This window comes from Lutra lutra, chromosome 5, assembly GCF_902655055.1.
Source record: "Lutra lutra chromosome 5, mLutLut1.2, whole genome shotgun sequence".
In the NCBI taxonomy this organism is placed as follows: Eukaryota; Metazoa; Chordata; class Mammalia; order Carnivora; family Mustelidae; genus Lutra; species Lutra lutra.
This window is the reverse complement of record NC_062282.1, coordinates 54,575,651-54,601,720: the sequence shown is the minus strand read 5'-3', so window position 1 is coordinate 54,601,720 and position 26,070 is coordinate 54,575,651. Positions and strand designations below refer to the sequence as shown.

The 26,070-nt window shown below is 35.6% G+C and overlaps 1 protein-coding gene across 1 annotated transcript; it reads left to right on the top strand.

Moving 5' to 3' along the window:
* Window positions 1-22,181: 22,181 nt before the first annotated feature.
* Window positions 22,182-23,250, top strand: LOC125100938 (oligosaccharyltransferase complex subunit OSTC-like). The gene is given in 2 exon segments (XM_047731494.1): window positions 22,182-22,623; window positions 22,625-23,250. Coding segments are annotated over 2 exon segments (453 nt in total). The 5' UTR covers window positions 22,182-22,227; the 3' UTR covers window positions 22,682-23,250.
* The last annotated feature ends 2,820 nt before the right edge of the window (window positions 23,251-26,070 follow it).

Below are 26,070 nucleotides of genomic sequence, written 5' to 3'. Positions count from 1 at the left end.
TCAAAAGAATTAGACATCAAAAAATAAAGATTAAGCTTTGGGGGAAGAAAAGAGGGTTATTATTATAGGTATCTTTCATTTTCCTTGTATTTCCATAATGTTTCAGTGTTTGAGATTGAGCACATATTATTTTTAAATTTGGGAGAAAGCAAGGCGGTTTTAATTTTTTGATCATTGCAAGAAAATGAAAGATCAGCAAAAATGATAACAGTATTAGAGTCATTAAAAAAGGAAAAGATTTTAAAAGTTTAAAAACAGAAGTGAAGGTATTTGAGCTAAGGAAAAAGAACTAGTGTTCTAATTACCAGTATTCTCATCTTTCATTTTCAGAAAAATAGATAAGGTGCAATGCAAAGGACATAAGAGAAAAGAAAAAAGTCACTTTCTTATTACTTGGAGGAAAAGGATTCAAAAAGAACAAAGATGCTCACTGACAGGTCTAACTGTAGACATGTTATTAGAGGGGGAGGGAGGAGAATTCAGAATCATAGGTATTTGTTTCATCTGTCACACTTCCTTTTTCACAGAGGCACAGTGAATTTGCAAGCCAGCTCCTAAAGAAGAGTGGCCAAGTAAAACAGAGCGAGGAAACAGGAACCAGCTATTCCCTCTAGGAACTCAGTCAATTAAATGCAGCCTGGAAGGGATCTAATCTAATATCAAAGAGGCTGTCAGGGGATCAGTTCCCCAGAGTTTAGGGTTAATGATGTAGAGCATGGCAGCCTGGCCAGGAGCAGAGTAAAAGAAACCTCACCAAGATCAGGTGTAACTAGAAAAGACCAACATGAAATAAAAGGAGCATTTCCAGAGTAATGGAGGACCTTGAACAAAACCTTTTGCAGACACGTCACAATATCCTCTGCTTGTAGCAGTCTTCAAGGGGTTGGGTTCTCCATGATGTAGCATGTTTTACTGTAAATCAAACTTTTTGTACGTAAAATCATAATCAGCATTGACAAGTGACCTCCCTCAATATCATTCAGAAGTCCTAGTAGACCCAAAGTAAGTCCCTCTTCCACCCAAGGTTCAGTAAGCATCATATTAATCCTGAAGTTTTCATACAAAAGAGCTCTAAGATGAAGGTCATTGGTAAAACTCTACCTAGGAATCTGAGTGTAAATTCATTACTTCCCAGACAATTGACCACTTGTCGAAAATCAGTGACCAACACACATGGGGGCAAGGTGAACTACTAAGTGCTAGGCCTTTACTAGCTGTGGTCATCACATCCATCCTTTTTTTTTTTTAACCTATAATTTATTTTTTTTAAAGATTTTATTTATTTACTTATTTGACAGAGAGATCACAAGTAGGCAGAGAGGCAAGCAGAGAGAAAGGGGGAAGCAGAGAGCCTGATGTGGGGCAGAGAGCCTGATGTGGGGCTCGACCCCAGGACCCCGAGACCATGACCGGAACTGAAGGCAGAAGCTTAACCCACTGAGCCACCCAGGTGCCCACACCCATCCTTTTAAAGAACTGTAAAGTTGTGAAAAGTTTCCCCCATCATTTCACAGGTGAAGAAAGAAAGAAATATTACCCATTAAAATAAACAGGCAGACAGACTACAGCCCATGTTTAGAATTTAATCTTCAAAAGTTACTAAAATTCATAAGCAATGTTCCTTTCTGTTTTCCTACATTTCATTGCCAGCAATATGGCAGAGTAGATATACTGAAAGTTCATTCTACCTGAAGGATGAACTTTCCTTTCTCCCTTCCCCCTTTCTAAGTACAGTTCAGGAATTACCCTGAAAACTGGTATTTCTTTTAGCTGTATACACTGGGGAAAAACACACACACACACACAATCCAACATGCCCTCTAAGCCTCTGACAGATGCTATGCTTTTCATCTTACCCAATTCTTTTATTTAACTATTTTATTAAACACTTGTGATTTACCTTTTCCATAACCTGAAAATGTTAAGTGAGATAATAGAAAGGCAATATGAGAGACAGAAAGAGGACTTCGTTAGCCTCACTGGAATTAGTCTCTTTGATGAAATCAAAGAACAAACAACACAGTGATAAAGCTGTAATAGTCACTTTGGAGGGAAAACAGAAAATATCTTGTATTCCTCAAAGCAAGCATGGAAGCCTGTAGTGAGAAAGAAATAAACCATTTTTTCCTTTTGAAAAAAAGTGTTAACTCTTCTAGGGTATCATTCAGAGAGCTAAGAGAGCTAGTTTACTCAATGATGTATCCATCGCCTCTAAAAATTAATAGACCTTTCAGGGGTTGCTATTTATTACCTGATGCTGAGGTCTTGGGCTAAGCATTTTTGAGTGAAAAAAAAAAAAAGGTATAGAAACACAAATACTCACATTGGCAAATTAAAATGACTATGACTTTTGCTATAGCCTATTATCTAATTCTGAGAGTACCCAATGGCTTCTGTGATGACATTTATTTAGCACTTACTAAATGCCACACATCAGGCTCATCCCCTTAAGTACATTAGCATATTTAATCTTCACAACAACACTACATAGTAGGTATGCTATTATCATTGCTTTACAGAAAGAAACTGAGCCTTAGATTAAGAAAGTGGCCCAACAAATCCCCACAAAGGAAAATTTATAGGCACAAGGGGGAAAAATTATATACTAAGCATTTCTGTTTCTGGACAGAAATTTCTGAACAGAAGTTTCTGTTTGGTCAGAGGCTAAAAAGCCAGTATGCCTCTCATTATGGTATAGAGCAACTCAAAAATCCACCTCAGTACACAATCTCAGGAACACCATGAAATCTAACCACAGAATTCAGAATAAACCACAAACAGCAATGAAGAATTTAACACCAAGGGAAAAACACAAGCAATTAATATTAATAATTTCATATGGACATTATAAGACCATATTTATGAGACAGAATCACAGACCTTCAGGAGCATGACCCCAGAAGTTTTTGTAATGGCAATAAAATGGGATCTGATTAATGTGAAACTAAATTATCACATTCATACCGTTTTATTTCACAATCCATCATGTAAATGCAACAGAACCAAAACACAAATTATCAATGTTTATGGTGTTTGGCTTGGAACTTCCCTACAGACCAACACTTAAAAGAGCGGTCTGAAGTTTCTAACAGCTATCAAGCTCCTAAGTCCTTAGCCCAAGTAAAGTTCAGAACAAAAAGTGTAGTCATTACAGTTGATCCATCAGATTTTCACAATCACCAGCAAAGGTCCTTTGAACCCTCCTTGGTTTATCTTTACCAAAACTATCACAGTACCTGCACAGGAGAGATGAAATTACTTGGCAGCAAGTGACTTAAAAACAGGATGGGGGCATCTGGGTGGCTCAGTGGGTTAAAGCCTCTGCCTTCGGCTCAGGTCATGACCTCAGGGTCCTGGAATCAAGCCCCACATTGGGCTCTCTGCTCAGCGGGGAGCCTTCTTCCCCCCCTCTCTCTCTGCCTGCCTCTCTGCCTACTTGTGATCTCTGTCTGTCAAATAAATAAATAAAATCTTTAAAAAAAATAACAGGATGTAATACAAATACATACATACACATGCATATATACACAGGTCTACTCACACGTGTGTTTTATACATACATGGTGTTAAAGAAAATGACTAACCTCTACATGATAGTAATTTTGTCTACATAAGCAACAAGCCAAATCCTAGAAGTCATCCACTTCATGTGCCTGTCCTCAGCAGCAAACAATGATTGTAGCCATCTAGACAGAAGAAAGGATTACCATGAAAGCACTGCCTGCACAACCTGACCTGCTGTGGAATGCTCTAAAAGGACATTACCAAAACTTTTTAAATTGAAGGCATGTACAAGGTAACAGATGCATTTAAATTTCAAAATGCTAACGCAAAAAAAACCCAACATTGAAATATAAATGGCTTAAGTGCCTGCCAAATAAAAGCATTACTTCACATAGGATGTAATAATAGGAAAACCACTAGCTCCTCCTCAACCGGGGGGGGGGGGGAAATCTCATTAAGAAAAACAGATCAAGAAATATATTTTTTTAATTTTTTTTTTAATTTATTTGACAGAGATCACAGGTAGGCAGAGAGGCAGGCAGAGAGAGAGGAAGGAAAGCAGGCTCCTTGCTGAGCAGAGAGCCCGATGCGGGGCTCGATCCCAGGACCCCGGGATCATGACCCGAGCCGAAAGCAGAGGCTCTAACCCACTGAGCCACCCAGGGGCCCCAATCAAGAAATATATATTAAGGAAAATATGATGTCTATTATTCAAGGTTGAGGGGTGCCTAATTGTTTAAGTGTCCAACTCTTGGTTTTGGCTCAGGTCATAATCTCCAGGTTCTGGGATCAGCCCTGCAATGACGGTTCTGTGCTCAGCAGGGGATTCACTTGAGATTCTCTCTCTCCCTCCCTCTGCTCGTGCTCTCTCTCTCTTTCAAATAAATAAAAAATCTTAAAAACAAAAACAAAAAAGGTCCATTTAAGTCAAGAACACTGAGTAGATCCAACCATTCCTTGGGCTCTATTAGCAACACCACTCTAGCCTGTGAGGATTATAATCTGACACAGAACAGATTGGTGGTTGTTACAAGTAGGGAACTGGGATGGGAGAAATAGATAATGTGATCCACAAGGTACAAAATTCCAGTTATAAAATAAATACGTCATGAGGACATAAGGTACAGCATGACAACTATAGTTAATAACACTGTACTGCATATTTGAAAGTTGTAAGAGAGTAATCTTAAAACTTCTCATCATAAGAAAAATATTCTTAACTGTATGACAAGAGATATAACTAGACTTACTGGTGATTATGCACAATGTATTCAAATATTGAATCAATGTGCTATATACCTGAAATTAATTTATGTTAAGTATACCTTGATAAACCCATAAAAAAGGATTTTAGATCATTTACTTAATGTTATGAATAAAAATTACTGTTTTGTTAACTATACTATAGGGTGTTTTGAAGTCATTGAGACCTGGATTCAAAACCTGACTCCCTCCTCTACCCTTCCCCATACCCATTCTTCTTGCAAACATTAATAAGCACCAATCTCTGCTAAATATTGTGCTGAGCACTGGAGATATAGCTATAAATTAAGACAACTGATAGTTTAGTTGTATGACTAGCCTTCTAGCTTTGAGTCTCAGTTTCACCACTGGTGAGATAGGAATAACACCACAAGATGGTTGATAAATAAATCACAAAAAGTCAGATAAAGTAAAGGCTTATTATGTTAACTTATAAAACATACATTAATTGTGAGACTGAAACAGGATGCTTAATATAATGCCTGGTATGTGCTCAACAAATGCTAGTTCTCTTTAATTTCCCTACCTGAATGAAGTCTTAGGAAAGTAAGAGTTGCATTTCCCCTTCCAAATGTATAATACTTCTCTTAGATCCTTTGGTAGGTTAAGAAGAAACAAAAAATGAGAAAAGCTAAATGATTAATCAGAGATCAGTCAGTAAATAAAGACATCACTGAATAAAGAGCCTAGTTTTTCTAAGGTCTACCCCCACCAATACTAACCTATTTTTCATTACATTTCAGACTACAGTATATGCATTATGAATGAGCTCAGAATAATTTGAAGAGTATTTATTTATAAGGGTTGATGCAGAAAGATATGGGTATACAGAAGGAGAAAAGTAGTAATCTGAATCTAATAGCAGTGGAGATATTACCACTCTTAGGTCAAAGAAGGATTGGAAGCAATTACCAAAACCTGGAAGAAAAGAGGTGAACAGCAGAATCCTCCTTGAGTGACCTGTATTTGGGGGACATATCTAGCTAAAAGTAACCTTGCAAGAAGAAAACCAGAACCATTCCTCGGCCTCACTCTTCTCCAGCTCTCTAAGAAGACTGTATTAGCTTAATCCAGCTGGAGGCCAGAGAGCAAGGGATCACTACTTCTCTATAGAATAGTCTCCCAGACACAGAGGAGAGAACTTGAAGAATGGATTTAAAGAAACAAATGCAAGATGTCCAGCACAAATTCCAAAGGTATTAATTCAAATGTTCACCACTATTGTTTACAACTCTGAATACAAATTTTTAGTGGTGACTGTTTTTTGTAACTAAGCCACAAAAGTCTGTTAAATTCAAACATACCTCAAGAATAAAACTGTAGTGGTAACCCTCCCCTCCAAAGCAGTTGGGATAAATGGTTGATAAATAAATCACAAAAAGTCAGATAAAGTAAAGGATTATGTTAACTTATAAACATACATTAATTGTGAATCTTTGGTAAAGGGCCAAGGCCTTTTTTTTTGGTGTGAGTCTATGAACAACTGAAATTACACATGGTCTTTAATTCATATGGCTCTCATAGCACATCCCCTTCATTTCCTTGTATTTATTTCTTAAAAGTTGTATGAGAACTTAAAAACAATTGTTTAATATTGCTGGCATAGAACACTTACAGATTTTTAATAAATTTTCCCAATATTCTGTAGTTATCTTGCATGCCCCAATTTAATAGACATCTTTTGATACTCTCTTGAGATTTTATAAAATAGCCAATGTAGTTTTTAACTTACTGTCTAATTTCATTAATTTGTATAATATTTACTTAAGTGATAATTATATTAATATGTTATAATTTATATTATAACTATAATGTATAATTATATATAAATCATAACTTTATAACATAAAGTTATAATAAACATAAGTTATATGATTATAATTATAATAAAGCAAAGAACATCAAAGAGATACAAAAATAAAAACAACTGCCTTTCTGATGATTCACAGACCTGTATTCCTGAAGCAAATAATACATTATATGTTAATAAAATAAAAAACTAAAAATAAATTTAAAAAATTTAAAAACTGTCTTTTATTATACAAAACTCTAATGGTGGGAGTAAACAGACATAAGTATAATTAAGAACTACCAGCTTCCTGTGAGCCTTCAGGAAGCAAAAGAAACTTACAGTGAATTTTACAAGAATGGAAGTCAGATTAATCTGGCAAGTCAGCTAATAGAATCAGGTTAAGAAACAGTCTATTATAATAAATAGCACCAGTTTATCCAAATCTACCATTTGCAACACTGCCTCTTAGAGTCAATGTGCTTCACTTAGCTCTACAAATATGTATTTACTGGATAAATGGGTAAATGAATGGATGGCTGAATGGACGAAGAAAAGGAAGGAAAGAAGGGAGGCAGGCATTTAGAGATTCAACTCAAACCACCTTCCAATACATGTGCTCTATGTCAAGAAAACAGGAGAGGGGGAAACAGCAGGGATGATTATTAAACCACCATGCATGTATACTAGAATTGAATAATTCAGTAAATAGATGGCACATGGTAGAAGCCAAGTCTGTCACTGTACAAATGGGAGATTACAAACAAAAAGAGACTAGAATGATCATATAGTAATGGATTATAGTTGGAGACATCAGTAGTAACATGTTTATCTTAATATTAATAGATATATATGTATAAATATTTACAGATATGTATGCATATATGGTCAGTATAAACAATATTATTTTCTCACTCTATCAGCTAAGAAGGCCTAGAAGCAAGAACATCCCTGTAGCAATGAGTAAATCTAAGGTTCATGTCTTTCTTTCTAATGACATTCTTCAAAAAAAAGGAACAAGCTATCCTTGAAGAAATGACAGCCTCAAGAGACAAAGTAGGGAATATACAAGACAAGCCTGAAGAATCTTACAGTGCCAAAAGGTAAAGTGCTGAAACCAAATGAACAAACAAAATAAAAAACAAAGAGAACATAATAATAAGGGCAAGTCAAAGGACAGAAGCCAACTGAAGTGGGAAAGAAGACCCCAAACCTCAGGGGAGACCCCAGCCCATCAGCTGATTTCAGCCTGGTGAGACCCTGAGCAGAGACCCCAGCAAAGTGCACATGGACTTCTGACCTACAGAAACTGTAAAAGAATAAATTTGTCTTGTTTAAAAAAAAAAAAAAGAAGCCAACTGAAAGGGCTCCAATGGTCGAAGCTGGAACGGTTTGAGCAATAAAATAAAGTCAAATAAATGGGGGGAAAGAAATAAATCTTCCATGCAGAATTCTAAACACCTTACGTATAATATTCTACCCTCAAGAAAGTAAAGTATAATTCCCAATTCTTAAGTGTAGGCTACTTATAATGACTTCTTTCCAAAAAGGATGGTATGTAAAGGGGGATAAAGAGTAACCACACAATGGAGAAACCTGACAAACACTATTTCAGATAGAAGATAAGAGGTAATAGCAGCAGCGAAAAGTTATATTCAAAACATGTGCCTTTTCATAATGTGATGAGAATGGCACTGGACATTCTCTGCACTCTTCCTCCCCAGAACCCATAACTCTAGTCCAATCATGAGAAAAACACCAGATAAATTCCACTTGAGGGACAATCTACAAAGTACCTAATCAGTGCTCCTCAAAACTGTCACGATCATCAAAACAAAAAAAGTCTGAGAAACTGTCTAAACTAGAAGAAATTAAAGATACATAACAATTAAATATAATATGGTATCCTTGACAGGATACTGGAATGAGAAAAAAAAGTATTACGTAAAAACTGAGAAAATCTGAATAAAGTATGGATTTAATGAATAATAATGTATCAATATTGATTTATTAATTGTGACAAATTTACCATACCAATGTATAATACGGTAATAATAGGGGAAAGTGGGTATATGAAGCAGAACTCAGTATAATCTTTGCAAACTTCTACAAATCTAAAGCTACTCTAAAATTTAAAACTTTTTTGAAAATCTTATTAAAAGGGATATTTTTTGGCAACCATGAACCTATAATCTCTATACTTGTCTAAAGCAAGAAAAAATAAAGCTTATCTTACTTAATTCCCCAAGCTCATCTCAAACAATTATTTCTCCTAACCATTTTGGACTTCTTTTCAATCTTCAAGGATGACATTTTCTAAAATTCTGGACATGCTATTCTACTGCCAGAAAACTCCCCAATTTTCACTTATCTGATACTTTCTTTTCTGTCTGAAGCAATCCACATGACCTATCTCATACACAAAAGCTATCCAGAAAGAGCAGAGTGGCATATGTAATCTTTCTTTGAATTTGGTAGGAAATAGCAGAAAAATAGCCCCCATTCATATTGCAAACAGGTAGTGAGAAATTCAACAAGAGGTAAAGAAGAGGTACTAATGTTATGAAATGCTAACTCCCAATTCCCTCCGCAGTTTCACTTTTGATGCCAACAAGGTTTTCCCCCTACCTAGAGCTCAGAAGTTCCTTTGCTCCAGTTTGCAGCTAAAGAAGCAATGGAAATAACAAATTAAGAGGCTAGGGGCCATTTGAGGTGGAAGCTTCCAGGCTGCTGAAACTACTAAATTGACCCTAACAACTAACTACAAGTAAGGACTGTTACTGGCAGCATGCACGGCAAAATCTCAATGACCTTTTCTTGTTTAAGTGCCAGGTGGTAGACACCAATACTTTTTTTGCCCACAAGTGCATAAAGGAAACATAATTCAAACTTGTCGAAAGGGATAAAATCAAGAAAAAAAAATTCTAAAATTATACCTAGCCACTTGGCAAATCAGGACTTACTAAAAAACAAACAAACAAACAAACAAAAACAAGGAAAGTAGTAGAAGAAAGGTAGGCATAATTTTAGATGGCTTTTCTCCCTTTTAGGACCTGGAATAGGTAAGTGTCAAATTAAAATTTTTGTTGGGGCACCTGCGTGGGGCAGTCAGTTAAGCATCTCACTCTTGGTTTCAGCTCAGGTCTGATTGCAGAATTCTGAGATTGAGCTCCATGTCTGGCTTTGCTTGGGTTTCTCTCCCCCCTTCCTCTACCCCTCCCCCCTGTGCACGTGCTTGTGCACACGCTCACTCTCTCTCTCTCACTGAAATAAATAAATCTTTTTTTTTTAATTTTGTCAATTCCCTTTTCTTCTTTGTAGCACTCATTACTCCTGTAATTATTAAGATCTGTTTCCTGCTATAATATTGCAAGGATCATTCCATTTTGTTAACTAAATCCCCACAACCCCACAACAAAATACCTTAGTGTTGTTACACAGTAAATGCTCAGTTAACAGACCTCTTGAGTGATAAAACATTTATGCCTCTTATCTAGTTTCTGAACTATTTAAATGCAACCAGATGTATTTTTTTTTAACTCTACTTCTTGATCTTAATAAAGTACTTAAATCAATTTTCCTTCAGGGGCTCAGCTATCTTACTAATGAAATTAAAAAACTGTTTTAATTATAATTTCTCAGTCTACATTATGCCCAATGACATAAGAGTTTAAGCAGAAATTTATTTATAATTAATTTGTACTTTTTCAAAAAGGCATAGAAAATGTCTGTCACTCACCTTTGAAAGACCTGGCTAAATGGTTCCTTAAACCTTCTGGTTAAGCTAGCCTTAGGGAATATTAAATATTTAGGAGTGAAGTGCCACCTAGTTTGTCAGAACAGTTCCATTTAAATCATACTCCCTTGTAACCAATTGTAACTGATGATTTAATTAGGTGTGTGGAGTGAGTTACAATGATTATTAATAAGCTGTGTTAATGTCATCAAAATTCCTATCCTCCAGAGTTGAAGGAACAGAAAGAAAGAAAAAAAACCTACCTGTAAGGAAGATGGCCTATTTTACAAAATTCACTTTTTTTTTGTCCATCCAGTAATTAGCCTTGTTTTGTTTGGCATGTTCATACTAATTACATAATTACAACAACAGCTTTATTTTACTTTGTATAAAAGACTGCTTCACTTGATAACATTTGTAGAAGAAGTATCCATTGTGTAGCTATTGAGCTAAGGTATTCATTCATAGAAGCTGTTCTTTTTATTAAACCTGGGTCAAATAAATAGAGTGTAAGAAAACTAATAGGTATATAAAATTAGGTCTTTTTTTTTTTTAAGCTTTTATTTATTTATTTGAGAAAGCAAAGTGAAATAGATCACAGAGGGAGAGAGAGAAGCAGACTCTCAACTGAAAAGGAAGCCCGATGCAGGGCTCAATCCCAGGACTCTGGGATCATGACCATGACCTGAGCCGAAGGCAGGAACTCAGAACCACCCAGGTGCCCCCAAAATTATGTCTTTAGAGACTATATACTTCCAATACCTTTTAAGACACTTTTTTTTTTGGAGCCCATATGTACACTCCAAAAAAAAAAAATTTTTTTTCATTCCATCTTCTAAACAAAAAAGACATGGTATAATGTCTGTGAAGAATATCCTGTAGAACCCTGGATTTACTTCAAAGGCTAACAAGATCAAGAAAACTTCCTTCAAAAATGAAGCAAAAGGGGCGCCTGGGTGGCTCAGTGGGTTAAAGCCACTGCCTTTGGCTCAGGTCATGATCCCAGGGTCCTGGGATCGAGCCCCGCATCGGGCTCTCTGCTCAGCGGGAAGCCTGCTTCCCTTCCTCTCTCTCTCTGCCTGCCTCTCTGCCTACTTGTGATCTCTGTCTGTCAAATAAATAAATAAAATCTTTAAAAAAAAAAAAAAAAGAAGCAAAAGAAGAACTTCCTTGAATTTTGCTCAGACAGCAGGCAGACAATGATACGGAGTGGGAAGATGGAAACCTATATCCAGTGTGGCAGGACCCATTATGATCCGCTGATCATACTAATTCCATATGACACCTACAAATAAAAGAGGCTTTCACTTCTCATTTGTTATGTTGAAAGTGGTCTCAGCAATGAAGAAATTCTTTTTCAAATTCCCCAGTTATCTTAACGACAAACCCTATTCCATTTGCTCATAGGAACAAGAGGAAAAATGGAAGTAGGCTTAGTCCCATGAGTAAGAACAGCAGCCATGGTGGATCCTTTATTTAAAAAAAAAAAAAAAAAAAAAAAAAAAAAAAAAAAAAGTGCTTATATCCAAAGTAACTCCCTTTAAAACTGACAAGAAACCCCCACAAAGGATTCATTATTTATAGGACTCTCTGCACTGAAATGGGTTAAGATTTACTTGTCCTCAAAGAAAGAAACATAAGACAACTAATTCAATAGAAAGGATTAGTTTATCTCTTGAACCAATTAAAGCCACTATCACCTAAAAAAGGTAACCTGAAAAAATGTACCACAAGGCTGCTAGATTTTATTTGAGAGGAGAAGGGGGCAACATTAAGAAAATCCCAAAGAAAATAACTGCAGAACACATTGGTAAAGTCTACCAATGACAGACACAATGGGCCTTCATTCATTCTTTCAACATCTTCTACAAAATATGCAATATATTCAAAGTCCTGCACGCATTGGAAGTGGGAAGAAAACAGAATGTAGCAATGGATGAATACCACTTAAGTGCCAGCAGCTTTACATGTGTTACCTTATTTCCCTCCCCTTATAGCCCTGTGAAGTAGGTTGTCATCTTCATTTTACAAGAGAGAAACAGACACTGCACAGAGCATTAATCAGGTTGCTCGAGATCACATAACTACAAAGTGACAGAAGCAGCATCTAAAACTTCTGCTGATACAAATCGCCACATAAGTTCTTGCAGAAGAAATAAAGATATCATCTACCCTCCAAAAATTGATCCCTGAACCAAAGAGAAAGAGCACAGATAAAGACAACGGTAATAAATACATCAGCGACAGTGCTGCTATAAGGAAGAGTACATGTAGCACACTAGGAGTTGAGAAATAAGGGAAGATTTGCAAGAAATTAAATTTAAGTTGGGCGCATGGTAGACTGTAACATGAGACTCATGAAGCATTACAGAAGAAAGAGTGGAAACAAAAGAACAGAAACAAAATTGTATAATGTAGATTTGGGATACAAGAAAAGCTTGATTTTGGCTTCAGAGTAGGATATAGGTAAGCAACACACTTGATTTACAATGCAAAGTGGTGATCTGCAGTATCAGCTCTAGAGAGAGACTATCTGAATTCAAATTATTACAGCTTCACCCCTTGTTAGCTGTCTGAACTTGTGCAAATTATTTAAGCCCTCCAAACTTCAGTGTCCTCATCTATAAAATAAGGATAATGGTACATATCCCTAGATTTGTTTCAGAGATTACATGACATATGTCAAGCTCTTAAGATGACACCAAGCACATAAAAAGTGCATTAACTATTATTAGTAACTATTGTTATTATGTGGGGAAGTAGTGGGAGATAAGCCTGAAAATAAAGGTTGGGCCTATACTGAAGACTGGTGTGAAAGCCACAGAGAAGAGTTTAAATATGTATTAAAGGAAAGAGAGAAGTAATACTGAAAGTTTTTGAGTCAAGCAATTTTATAGTAAGAGCCTACTTCAGAAAGAATGTGTTGGTGGTATTCAGGATGGACTAGAAAAAAGAGACTAGCATTAGTGAATAAATTAAGACAAGTAAGCAAAGGTATAGGAAGATACCCACAATCCAACACTACCATCTAAAGTGGTAGAATGGAAATAAATATAAGTATAGACAACAAAGATAAAATAGACCTGGCCCTCACATTCTACTATAGAGGCAGTCTGGGGTTACTGAGGCAAATATATTGACCCTCTAAACTTACTGAGTCTGCATTAATAAGAGATGCAGTAATAAGATCTTATGGCAATAACTGACTATGTAATTCCACAAATATTAACTGAGTTTGTCCAGTTTTTTCTGCTCTGCAATAAATGTCTGTGATACAGTACTGAATACTAGCTTACATTATTCCCATCCTCAATGCACTCAGAGTACAGTACGCTATCTAATGAAACATAAATTAGTTGCCCAATAAATAGTGAATGGTAAAATGAAATTTGATCACATCAATGGCATTTCTGAGGTTAAACAGACCAGCATTAAAATCTCAGCCTAAACATTTATTAAATTTATGATTTGGATGAATTACTTAGTATTCCCGGTCCCAGTTTCCTTATCTAGAAATAAGAATACTATTACAGAGTGACATAATCATGGTGAGGTTTAAATGAAAGCATACATTTGAAGACTATCAAGACTAGAATTATATGATCTAAAATGTAAATTAAGACTATTTAGAGGCACCTGGGTGGCTCAGTTGGTTGAGCATCAGACTCTTGATTTTGGTTGAGGTCATGATTCAGGGTTATGGGATCAAGCCCACATCGGACTCCATGCTCATCAGGGAGTCTGCTTGGGATTCTCTCTCTGCCCTTCCCCATCATGTTCACTCACACACTCTCTTTCTCTCTCTCTCAGATAAATAAATCTTCAAAAATAAAAGAACAATGTGTTTAAGGAAATGAATAAAGGGAACTGGGAGCACAGAGGAAAAAAATACTATTAAAATATCAAGAACAAAAAAAAAAATAACAAGAACACTTGAAAAAGAATCAACAAGAAGTATCAGAAATAGAAAAGATAAGTAAAATTTAAAATATATTGGATCAGCTCACCCCTATGAACTAAAAAAGACAGAACTGAAGAACTAACTCAGAATGAAGTACACAGAGTCAAAGAGAAACAAAATAAAAAAGAAGTTAGAAGAGAGAAGATAAGGTGTAAATTCCAACACAAATTTGGTATTCCAGAAATAATGGGAAAAGCAAAGGAGAGAAAACATTTAGATAAGAACATTTAAGATTGCTTAATACAACAAAGAAAGAAAAGAAAAGTCTAAAATCCAAGAAGAAATATTAAAAAGGGGGGGATAATTATGGATAAAAATTTACTCTAAGAGGCAGTGATGATGATGATGATGTCATCTACTTGTGTGGCTGGAAAAACAACACAGAAGTAAAATATTTGATAAATAATATATTAATTAAGAATGGGCAGTACATGTTGAAGTATCTTTAAGTCTTTATAATTCTGGGGTGCCTGGGTGGCTCAGTGGGTTAAACCTCTGCCTTCAGCTCGGGTCATGATCTCAGGGTCCTGGGATCAAGTTCCGCATCAGGTTCTCTGCTCAGCGGTGAGCCTGCTTCCCTCTCTCTCTCTCTCTCTCTGCCTGCCTCTCTGCCAACTTGTGATCTCTCTCAGTCTGTCAAATAAATAAATAAATAAATCTTTAAAAAAAAAAGTCTTTATAATGTTTGTAAAATGACAAACTTATTTAAGTTAAATGGCAGAAATAAATCCAGCCTCTTGTTATTCATAATAAATGTAAATGAACTGTGATAAAAAGAAACAAAAAGAATAAAGTTGGAGGGGCGCCTGGGTGGCTCGGTGGGTTAGGCCGCTGCCTTCGGCTCAGGTCATGATCTCAGAGTCCTGGGATCGAGCCCCACGTCGGGCTCTCTGCTCAGCGGGAAGCCTGCTTCCTCCTCTCTCTCTGCCTGCCTCTCTGCCTGCTTGTGATCTCTCTGTCAAATAAATAAATAAAATCCTTAAAAAAAAAAAAGAATAAAGTTGGATATGCCAAGTAACTATAAACTAGCTATAAAACTTATAACTATATATGTTATATAAACTAACTATATAAAACTAAATAAAATCAGGGAAACAAATTTATGTAAGATAACACACCCTGACCACATACCTTAAGCGGAAAAAATATTCTAAACAGACAAAAAAGGGATAGTATAAACAGGCTAAAGGAATAAAATAGAGAAACAAGAAAAAAGTCATAAAAGAAGAACAAAAAAAAGGAACAATAAAGATAAGGACAAAAATCAATGAAATAGAGGGGTGCCTGGCTGGCTCAGCTGGGAGAGCATGCAGCTCTTCATCTCAGGGTTGTGAGTTCAAGCCCCACACTGGGTATAGAGGTTACTTAAAAATAAGTCTTAAAAAAAAATTTAAAATTCAATGTAACGGAGATGACTAGCAAAACCAAAAGCTAGTAAGTTAACAAACCTTCGGAAAGACAAATCAAGAAAAAGAATTAAACATATATGTATCAGAATTAAAGTGGGTAAATTATTACAAAATGACAGTATTTAAAAATTTTTTAATGCTATGGAAAACTATAAGGTAACAAACTGAAACCTAGACAAAAATATATTTTGGAAATATATAAAATATCAAAATAGGAAAGCTGAGCAGGCCAACAGCCATCATAAAACTTAAAAGTGGTAATTATGGCAGTTTATTTATTTATTTGTTTGTTTTTTAAGTAGGAGTCACAACCATGAGATCAGGAGTTGCAACACTCAACTGACTGAGCTAGGCAGGCACCCCTATGACAGTTTATTTTAAGTTAAGCTAAAAATTATGTGTTAAGCTAGAAATAAGATTCCCAGAATCCTCTTCCCTGAATAGTTGAGTTAAAGCTGGCCAAAAGAGAAATGTGTAAAAGATTTGGAAGGCAGAAATGAAGCAGCTGCCATTACTCTCTGAAGGTTGTCATAGTCAGATGTGGTGACAGACTAGTGGTATGCTGGAAACAGCCTGTGCCAGTTCACAGGAGCTGATTATGCATATTTCTTCACAACTTCAAATATGAAGACTTCACATTGGTAGCTTTAAATCAAACATGGTGGCAATATTTACACCAACGAAATTGGCAAATACTTAAATCAGTAAGCTCCCCCCTCCTTTGCTCCAGCCTGTTGTTAAATATTTTCAGCACAACACTGTAACAGATAGAAAAGTGTCAATGGGTTTCCTGCTAATCAAGAGTAACCCCTGGGCCCACTGTCTGATGCTTTGAAAGCAATGATGATCTTATTCAAGAAATTCTACGAAGTAAATACCCTGCAGCGAGATCATGATATCATAAAGTAGTTCTATTTTTAAACTTCTGAAGAACCTCCATACGGTCTTCCACAGTGGCTGAAACTAATAGAATACTTAACTATACTGGAATCAAAATAAAAAACTTATTTAAAAAAAAAGAAATTCTAGAGAGTATAAAAAGAATGTAAACTCCCTGATTATACTGCAAAGCTAAGTATTTACTTTAAACCCAATCTGGATACAAGAAATGACATTATAGGATTATTTCAACATATAAACATAGATCCTAAAATCCTAAATAAGATATAAACTAACTACTCTAAGTCTATATCATGTCCAAAGAGGATTTATCACAGGAATGTAGCAACTGTAACATCAGAAAATCTAATCACCATAATGTACCACATTAATGAACTAAGCCGAAAAAAAGACCTGGTCATTCCAATAGATGCAGAAGAGGCATTACACAAATCTCAACAGTTTATAGATTATTACAAAGAAAAAAAAAGTTAGAAAACCAGAAACAGAAGAGGACTTTCTGAATTTGATAATTATCTGCCCAAATTCCACAGCAAACACATAATCAATGGCATAAATTCAGACATATTCCCTATAATATCAGAAACACTGCCACTCTTAAACATGTATTAAAGGCCATAAGCCATTAAAAAAAAAGCAATAAGCCAATGTCATAAGCCAAAGAAAAGAAACATAAGTACAAGGATTTTAAAGAAAACCAAAATCTTATTTTTACAAATGATATTATCTCTTGCACAGCCAACCCAAGAAAATCAACAAAATACTTTTTTAACTAAGAGTTGAGAAAGAGTTGCAAATAAAATATTACCATGAAAATACATAGATAGATCTGTAACAATAACAAACTAAATAAATGTAAAGAAAACAAGATATTAACAAAGCCCTTACAAAGTACCTATCAAGTATCTAGGAATTACCCTACAGTAAAAGGCCATTTGCAGGGGAAAAAACTCTATTAAAAATGTTTAGAACAGGGGCTTCTGGGTGGCTCAGTGGGTTAAGCCTCTGCTTTTGGCTCAGGTCATGATCTCAAGGTCCTGGGATTGAGCCCCTCAGCAGGGAACCTGCTTCCCCCACCAGCACCCTCGCTTGCCTCTCTGCCTACTTGTGATCTCTGTCAAACAAATGAATAAAATCTTAAAAAAAAAAAATGTTTAGAACTGAGTAAAAAGTCATATTATGTTCATGGATGAAACAAATAGTTAAGATACCAATTGTCTCCCAGACTACTATTCAAATTTCATGTCATTCCAAGAAATAATGAATAAAATCGATTGCAATTTAATAGGAGCTCTCTATAATTTATAATGAAAACAGAATCGTTAAGTAGGTAGACAATTTAGAAAAATAAGAAAAAAATGGAGGACTTGCTCTAGCAAATATTATAAAGCCAAAAAATAAAGATAAGTGGCAGAGAGATTAGACAGATAAGCAGACAGACAGACAGTAATTAATGAGTTCAAGAACAGACAATTAGGTCAGAGGAAAAGAACTGAGGAGCGTTGTAAAAGATATCATAAATCAGTAGGTTTGGGGTGCATTCTGGGGGTAATTGTATGGGACAGTGCCTCAACATAAAGAAAAAACAATAATGCAAAAACATAAAGCTAAAGAAAGAATATGTAGAAGAAGATACTTGAGACCTTGAGGGTAGAAAAGGAAATCATTTTTTAAAATAATCAAGAGTATATACCATAAGAAAAAATTAATTTTCATGTAAATTTCATAAAATGTTCCTGTTCAATGAAGAATTTCACAAATTATGAATGACAGATTGAGGAAGGGATTCAAAATAAAGAGAGTCAAGATTAATCATAATAAGGTACATGGAATCCCTATACAAATCATCCTCCCCAAAACCGGAAATCTATAGGTAAAATGGGCAAGACTATGAATAGACAATCTATAAAAACGAAAACCTTTAATGGCTAATAAGCGTACGATGCTTGACCTCATTAATAATCAGAGAAATGCAAATTAAAAGGACGAGATGACATTTTAGCTACATTAAAATAGCAAAATTTGAAAGATCAGATAATACCAATTGGTAAAAGCCTCATGAACTGCTGGTGGAAGAACGTTAAGTATGAATACATCCTGACACCGAACAGTTGTCATCAAGGGGACACCTACAGAGATAATTGTTGAAGCATTATCTCTCATACCAAGATGACAGAGGCCTCTAAGGTTCCCATCAGTAAAAGAATGGGTAAATGTGTGTGATAGAAACAAACAAAAAAAAAAAAAATCAAATAATATACTGTAGTAACAGGGGCGCCTGGGTGGCTCAGTGGATTGAGCCACTGCCTTCGGCTCGGGTCATGATCTCAGGGTCCTGGGATCGAGTCCCACATCGGGCTCTCTGCTCGGCGGGGTGCCTGCTTCCCTCTCTCTCTCTCTCTGCCTGCCTCTCCATCTACTTGTGATCTCTCTCTGTCAAATAAATAAAATCTTAAAAAATATATATATATACTGTAGTAACAAAATATTTTTGAATTGGTGAAAGGGAAAATTAGCAATGCGTTGTATAGCATAACACCATCTATATAAACTAGAAACACACATACACAAATAGCGGGTTTGCTAAGGAATGTGAACATAAGAAAGGCAAATGTTAAATTCAGAAAAATGGGTGCTTATAAACACAGTGAAATGACTGTAAGTAATGAAGACAAAGGGGAGGAATCAAAAAGAAGACAAAAGATATTAAGCAGTGAGGAGACGGCCATGAACTGATTAAGATTAACTCAATTCTTACACTTGAAGTTCACACTAAGAAAAACAAAATGGTCTATGGGCCTCATCCTCAATATCATCACATATTAGAAAAGAAAGACCATCTGTGTCCTGTAACTAAATGCCAACTGACAGATTACATTCCACCCAACTGATTTCTTAGGTCCAAATGATAAACTTGCACATCCAAACAGAAGGGGAGAATGTTATTTCTCCCTTCCGCCCCACCCACCACATGCAAAGGAAGAACTGATAGTGGCTTAGAAAAAAGCTGCCATCGCTAAATAGTACGCAATTTTTCAAATCATGATTTTATTATCTCTCTACTTCTGCAAACTCCCAAATCTCCAAAGAGGAATAACTCATAGATACCAAACTCATTCAGGGGATAAGCCTAAAACAGAAATAAAATAAGGCATAGCTTGTCTAGAGACTTTTTCCTAGAAAACATAAACTACTCTATGCAATTATGTTGAGAATTAAAAACTGCTACAGATGGCTTACTAAGACTATTAATACCCTAAGACCATTATATGCAATTCTGTCATTAATTGCTAAAATCCCATTGATTTTAATTTACAAAAGTAATAAATCCAACATACCATAACTGCTTGTATTTTTAAACCCTAAGAGATTAGACATTTTAAATCCTGTCTCTGCCCTTAACTAGGGAATTTAAATATCAGAAAATAAATTTGAAGCTTCTGCTTTCAGGATGAAAACATAAATTTTGTCAGGAAAAACATAAAAATAGATGAATTCAGCGTGCACCACTTGCCTCACTATAGGGTTTCCATAAAAACAGAGAAAACAAAACGTTAGCACAATTTAACATCCTTGACTCAGAGCAAGATCAAACATGGTTCTCAGGTCAAATAATATTGCAATCTTGTTATACTTTAGAACACATTTTCTTAATTGTGATTATAGTTACATATATCTTATTGTACTTCTGTTTTAAAATATTATTTTCATAAAATTTTTCTCAAATATGCAGTCACAACAACATAAATGTTTTATCTTTTTAGTAGGTTTTATCTTTATAATTTAACACTAGTCAAATAAAAGTCTTAAAGGGTTCTAGAACACACTGTACAATGTTAAAGAATATATGGAAGTGGGGATTGAGAACAAAGAGCTAAATATTTTTAATCCAAAATTATCTTGAATTATGTTATTTCCATATATTTATATGTACAATTTTGAAACTCAAACAGAGAAACAAAACTGCAGATTATAGTTGTATCTGGGAAGTAAGATTACACGAGATATTTTATTTTCTCCTTCATACTTTTATATATTTTCCAATTCTCTTCCATGGGAATACACTTCTTTTTTACTCAGAGGGAGAAAAAACCTTAAAAGCAAAACAAATAGGGGACGCCTGGGTGGCTCAGTGGGTTAAAGCCTCTGCCTTCAGCTCAGGTCATGATCCCAGGGTCCTGGGATCGCCTGCATTGGGCTCTCTGTTCAGCGGGGAGCCTGCTTCCCCCATCCCCCTTCTGCCTGCCTCTCTGCCTACTTGTGATCTCTGTGTGTCAAATAAATAAATAAAATCTTTAAAAAAAAAAAAAAAGCAAAACAAAGGACTTTCACTACCAACAATATAGCCAACCAGATATATGGTGTACAGACCACTTAAAATTCTAGGTAAAATATTTTTTTAAAGAAGATTGCTTTTTAAATCTTTCACCTTTTACTTTAAAAAAGATTTTTTTTTTTTAATTTATGACTAAGAATTTTTTAAAAAGAAAATAGAGGCACCTGGGTGCTCAGTCAGTTAAACATCTACCTTTGGCTCACATGATGCATGATCCCAGTGTCCTGGGATCAAGCCCTATGTCCAGCTCTGTCAAATAAATACATAAAATCTAAAAAAAATTAATAAACACTTGTTCCCATCTAGTTTATCATCGTATCACCAGTCTTACTGAAAGTCTTACGATCTTTGTACCTAACTTTGTCAGGCACATTAATTTCTATAAATCTGGTAGATATGAAATGGTATCAAGCTTTTTTTTTTTTTTTAATATTTTATTTATTTGACAGACAGAGATCACAAGTAAACAGAGAGGCAAGCAGAGCGAGAGGAGGAAGCAGGCTCCCTGCGGAACAGAGAGCCCGATGCGGGGCTCAATCCCAGGGCCCTGGGATCATGACCTGAGCCGAAGGCAGAGGCTTAACCCACTGAGCCACCCAGGCGCCCCGGTATCAAGCTTTTGATTTGAGTATCTCTAATGAGGTTTAACATCATTTTACATATTTATTGACCAGTCATGTTTGCACTTAAGTAAATTGGTTATTTTTATCTTTGCCCATTGCTTGATTGGGTTGTCCTTTTTGATTCATAGGAGTTTTAAAATATTCTGGATACTAATACTTCATCATTTTATATCTCAAATATCTTTCTGTTGGTCATAATTTTTCTTACTATTCTGATATATCTTAGAAGAAAGGGAGCTCATATTCATTCATCTTTTCATTTCTAATTTTTATTTCTATGATTTGTTTAAAAAAATTCTTTTCTACGGGCACCTGGGTGGCTCAGTGGGTTAAGCCACTGCCTTCAACTCGGGTCATGATTCCAGAGTCCTGGGATCGAGCCCCACATAGGGCTCCCTGTTCAGCAGGAAGCCTGCTTCTCCCTCTCCCACTCCTCCTACTTGTGTTCCCTCTCTCACTGTGTCTTTCTCTCTGTCAAATAAATATATAAAATCTTAAAAAAAAAATTTTTTTTTTTTTAATTCTTTTCTACCCAGAAAACACAGAATTATTTTCTGGTATTTTTCTGCCAGAGGGGGTTTAATGTTTTGTCTTTAACATTTAATTTTTTAGCATTGCCTGGGTGGCTCAGTCGGTTAAGAATCTGCCATTGGGGTTTCCGGGTGGCGCGTGGGGCTGGAGGTCGAGTGAAGCCCGTGCCGCCACCATGGAGACTTTGTACCGCGTCCCGTTCTTAGTGCTCGAATGCCCCAACCTGAAGCTGAAGAAGCCGCCCTGGGTGCATATGCCGTCGGCCATGACGGTGTACGCTCTGGTGGTGGTGTCTTACTTCCTCATCACCGGAGGAATAATTTATGATGTTATTGTTGAACCTCCAAGTGTTGGTTCTATGACCGATGAACATGGACATCAGAGACCAGTGGCTTTCTTGGCCTACAGAGTAAATGGACAATATATTATGGAAGGACTCGCATCCAGCTTCCTGTTTACAATGGGAGGTTTAGGTTTCATAATCTTGGACCGATCGAATGCACCAAACATTCCAAAACTCAATAGATTTCTTCTTCTATTCATTGGATTCGTCTGTGTCCTATTGAGTTTTTTTTTTCATGGCTAGAGTATTCATGAGAATGAAACTGCCGGGCTATCTGATGGGTTAAAAAAATGCCTTTTGAGAAGAAATCAGTGGATACTGGATTTGCTCCTATTAATGAAGTTTTAAAGGCTGTACCAATCCTCTGATGTGAAATATGGAAAAAGAGCGAAGCAGCAGTTAAAAGAAGCATCTAGTGAAACTAGGAAGCATATTAAAGCTTGAACTAGAATGTCTGCTTGGTATCAAAGAGACAAGCTCATCACAGTATTTATTCCTGCTGGCCTGTACTGACATATCAACGATGTTAGGTGGCATTTTCTTAGTTTTTCATTTCTTAAAGAAAATAATTCTGTTTCTACAACTATAATGTTGAATAAAGTGATTATTTTTTACAGCCCCCTTAACAGTTTTTGGAGATGACATTTTCTGACTTTCAAAAATTAATGTAAAAGCAGGAAGCAAGAGTCCATGAGCTGAGAATTCTGGACAGATCAGCTTTATGTGTGGTGCTTTGCCTTTAAACAGAGTGTGTGACAGCACATTATTCAGATTTGTATGCAGGACTGTTTCATGCACAATAAGATGTATGAAAGGAGCAGAAATAAATAAGTTTTCTAATTAAAAAAAAAAAAAGAATCTGCCATTGGTGCAGGTCATGATCCCGTTGTCCTGGGATAGAGCTCTATAAGCATCAGACTCCCTGCGCAGTGGGAAGTCTGCTTTTCCTTCTGCCTCTCCCCCCAGCTTGTGCACTCTCTCCCTCCTTCCCACCCACTCTCTCTAATAAATAAATGAAATCTTTTAAAAAAAATTAAGTTTTTCAGTCATATTAAAATTATATATACACAAACCTACATACATTTTATTGTGGTGTAATTCACATAAAATATACTCAATTAAAGTATGAAGTTTGGGTTTTGACAAAAGTGTACACTCACTTCACCACCACCACAATCAAGATGTAGAACATTTTCATCACCTCACAAAATTCCCTTGCATCTCTTTGCTGTTAGTACCTCCAGCTCAACCACTGATCTGTTCTATAACTAGAAAGTAGTTTTATCTTCTCTAGAATCTCCTATAAATAAAACCATACAGTATGTATAATTTTGCATCTGGCTTCTTTCATGCAGCAAAATGCATCTGAGATTTATCCATTTTACTGTACGTAGTAGTAGCTGGTTTCTTTTTTCTTTTCTGCTGAGTCCTATTCCTGCTATTATGTGTATAGTCTACAATTTGGGTATCTATTCACCTATTGATGGACTGTTTCCAGTTTTTTGACCATTGTGAATAAGGCTGCTATAAACATTTGTATTTAAGTCATTTTGTGGACATAGGTTTATCTTAGGAAAATATCTAGAAGAGGTAAATTTATGTTTAACTGTATAAAAACTGCCGAACTGTTTTCAAAGTAGTTGTATATTTTTGTGTTACCACCAACCACATGTGAGAATTTCAGTGACTTCACATTCTCACCAATACTTGGTATTGCCAGTCTTATTAATTTTACATATTGGAATATGTGCATAGTAACATCTCATTATGGTCTTAGTTTGCATGAAACTGATTTATGTGAAAGATTCAATTTGATTCCTTTTTTCCATCTGACCAACAACAAATGGCCTTGGCACCATTTATTGAATAAGGTAAAAAATTTCCTTTTTGAGGTAAAAAATTTCCTTAGTAAATGCAGTGATAGTTCTGTCATGTTCTGAGATGATACCAAAATATTTAAAATCTGGTGTGAAAATGGGTACTCTGTTTTTTAGAGCTTTCATTAAAATACTAAAGTTTAGCATGTATATTTAACTTTATGCTTTGTTAATCAGTATTTTAATAAGCTTCCCTTCGAATTTGGAAGGCAATCAGTTATCCAACCCCACTTTACTGTTCTCTCACCCACTGTCTTGTTTTCTTTAAAAAAAAAAAAAATTATTTATTTGAGACAGAGAGTACAGGCAGGGGAAGGAGCAGAGAGAGAAGCAGACTCCCTGTTAAGCAGGGAACCATGACATGGGGCTTGATCCCAGGACCCCAGGATCATGACCTGAGCCAAAGATAGATGCCTAACTGACTGAGCCACCCAGGCACCCCAAAAAGTGTTTATAAAACTATTTAGCATACCTAGTAAAGTTGAGTATGTCCATACCCTGTGACTTAGCAATTCTACTCTCTCGAGTAAAATATTTTAAATTAATACAACCTAGGTAATTTGGCTACACTAAATTTACTTTAAAGCAGTAGTTCTCGATCTTAGCATGCATCAGAATCTCCTAGGGAACTTCTTAAAGCACAGAGAGATCCCTGGGCTCATCCCACAGTTTCTGATCCAGCAGGTCTGGGATGGAGCCCTAGAATTCACATTTCAAACCAGACTGCAGGTGATGAAGATGCTACTGATCTGAGAACCACACTTTGAAACCACTGCTCTAAAGCAATGTGCTGTCCCAAATTTACACCCTGAACTGGCATACAGAAAAAAAAAAAATTCTTCTTTTGCTTGAAAGAGCTCTTGTGATATTTCATGGAGAAGCATTATCTTTGAGAAATTAAAACAAAACCAAAGAAACACTGATACACGTTTACTCCATAAAGTAGTGTATCTGAAAGGAACTGGCAGCCTCTTTGATTTTAACACACAATAGATACTCCAGGTTAAGTTACCTGCTTTAAAGTCTTAGGATCTGAAAATTAATGACACTAATACTGTATCAGCCTTAACAAACTAATCCATCACTTTCTAATTGGGAGTTTTTTCTGTCAACATTTCTAGTTTTTTACTAATCTGTATACTGTGTTTTACAGAATATTTAGTTAATTATGCAAGAGATCTAATTATACCTATTTTTCAGGAGACGAGAGGAGTAAACCATGAACTTAAATAGCAAGAAATGAACATCTGATCTTAATTTACTTGCTCTCAATAACGAATATGAAGAAAATTCCAATTACAGATTACACTGACAAAATCTAGTACAGACTAACAACTAAACAATTTATTTCAAAACAATTGTTCTGCAATTCCCAAAGATATTTCCCCTGGGATTTTCCACCTCAGCTTTAAAATCATAAAATTATATAAAAATTATACAAGACATATAATGTGAACCAGATTTGTCATTTTAAGTTATGGCATCATCAAGCAATTTAAAAGAACCTATTAACCTTCCATGACTAATAAAACAAGATACATAATTATTCAAAGAGGTTTGAGATTTTTTTATGAAGAATTATTTTATCATACATATGAGCTTTTTATGTGTCTGAATATGAACAAACTCATTCATATAGGTTGCTAGGAACTATTCAATTAAAAATTAATGCAATAATTATCATCTAAACCTAATTTCCACTAAAAAGATAAATATAATTATACTAGGTTCCATGAACAAACAGTAATCGTAATAATTAACAGTATAATAACTGAAAAAATTATTATTTGTGAATAAA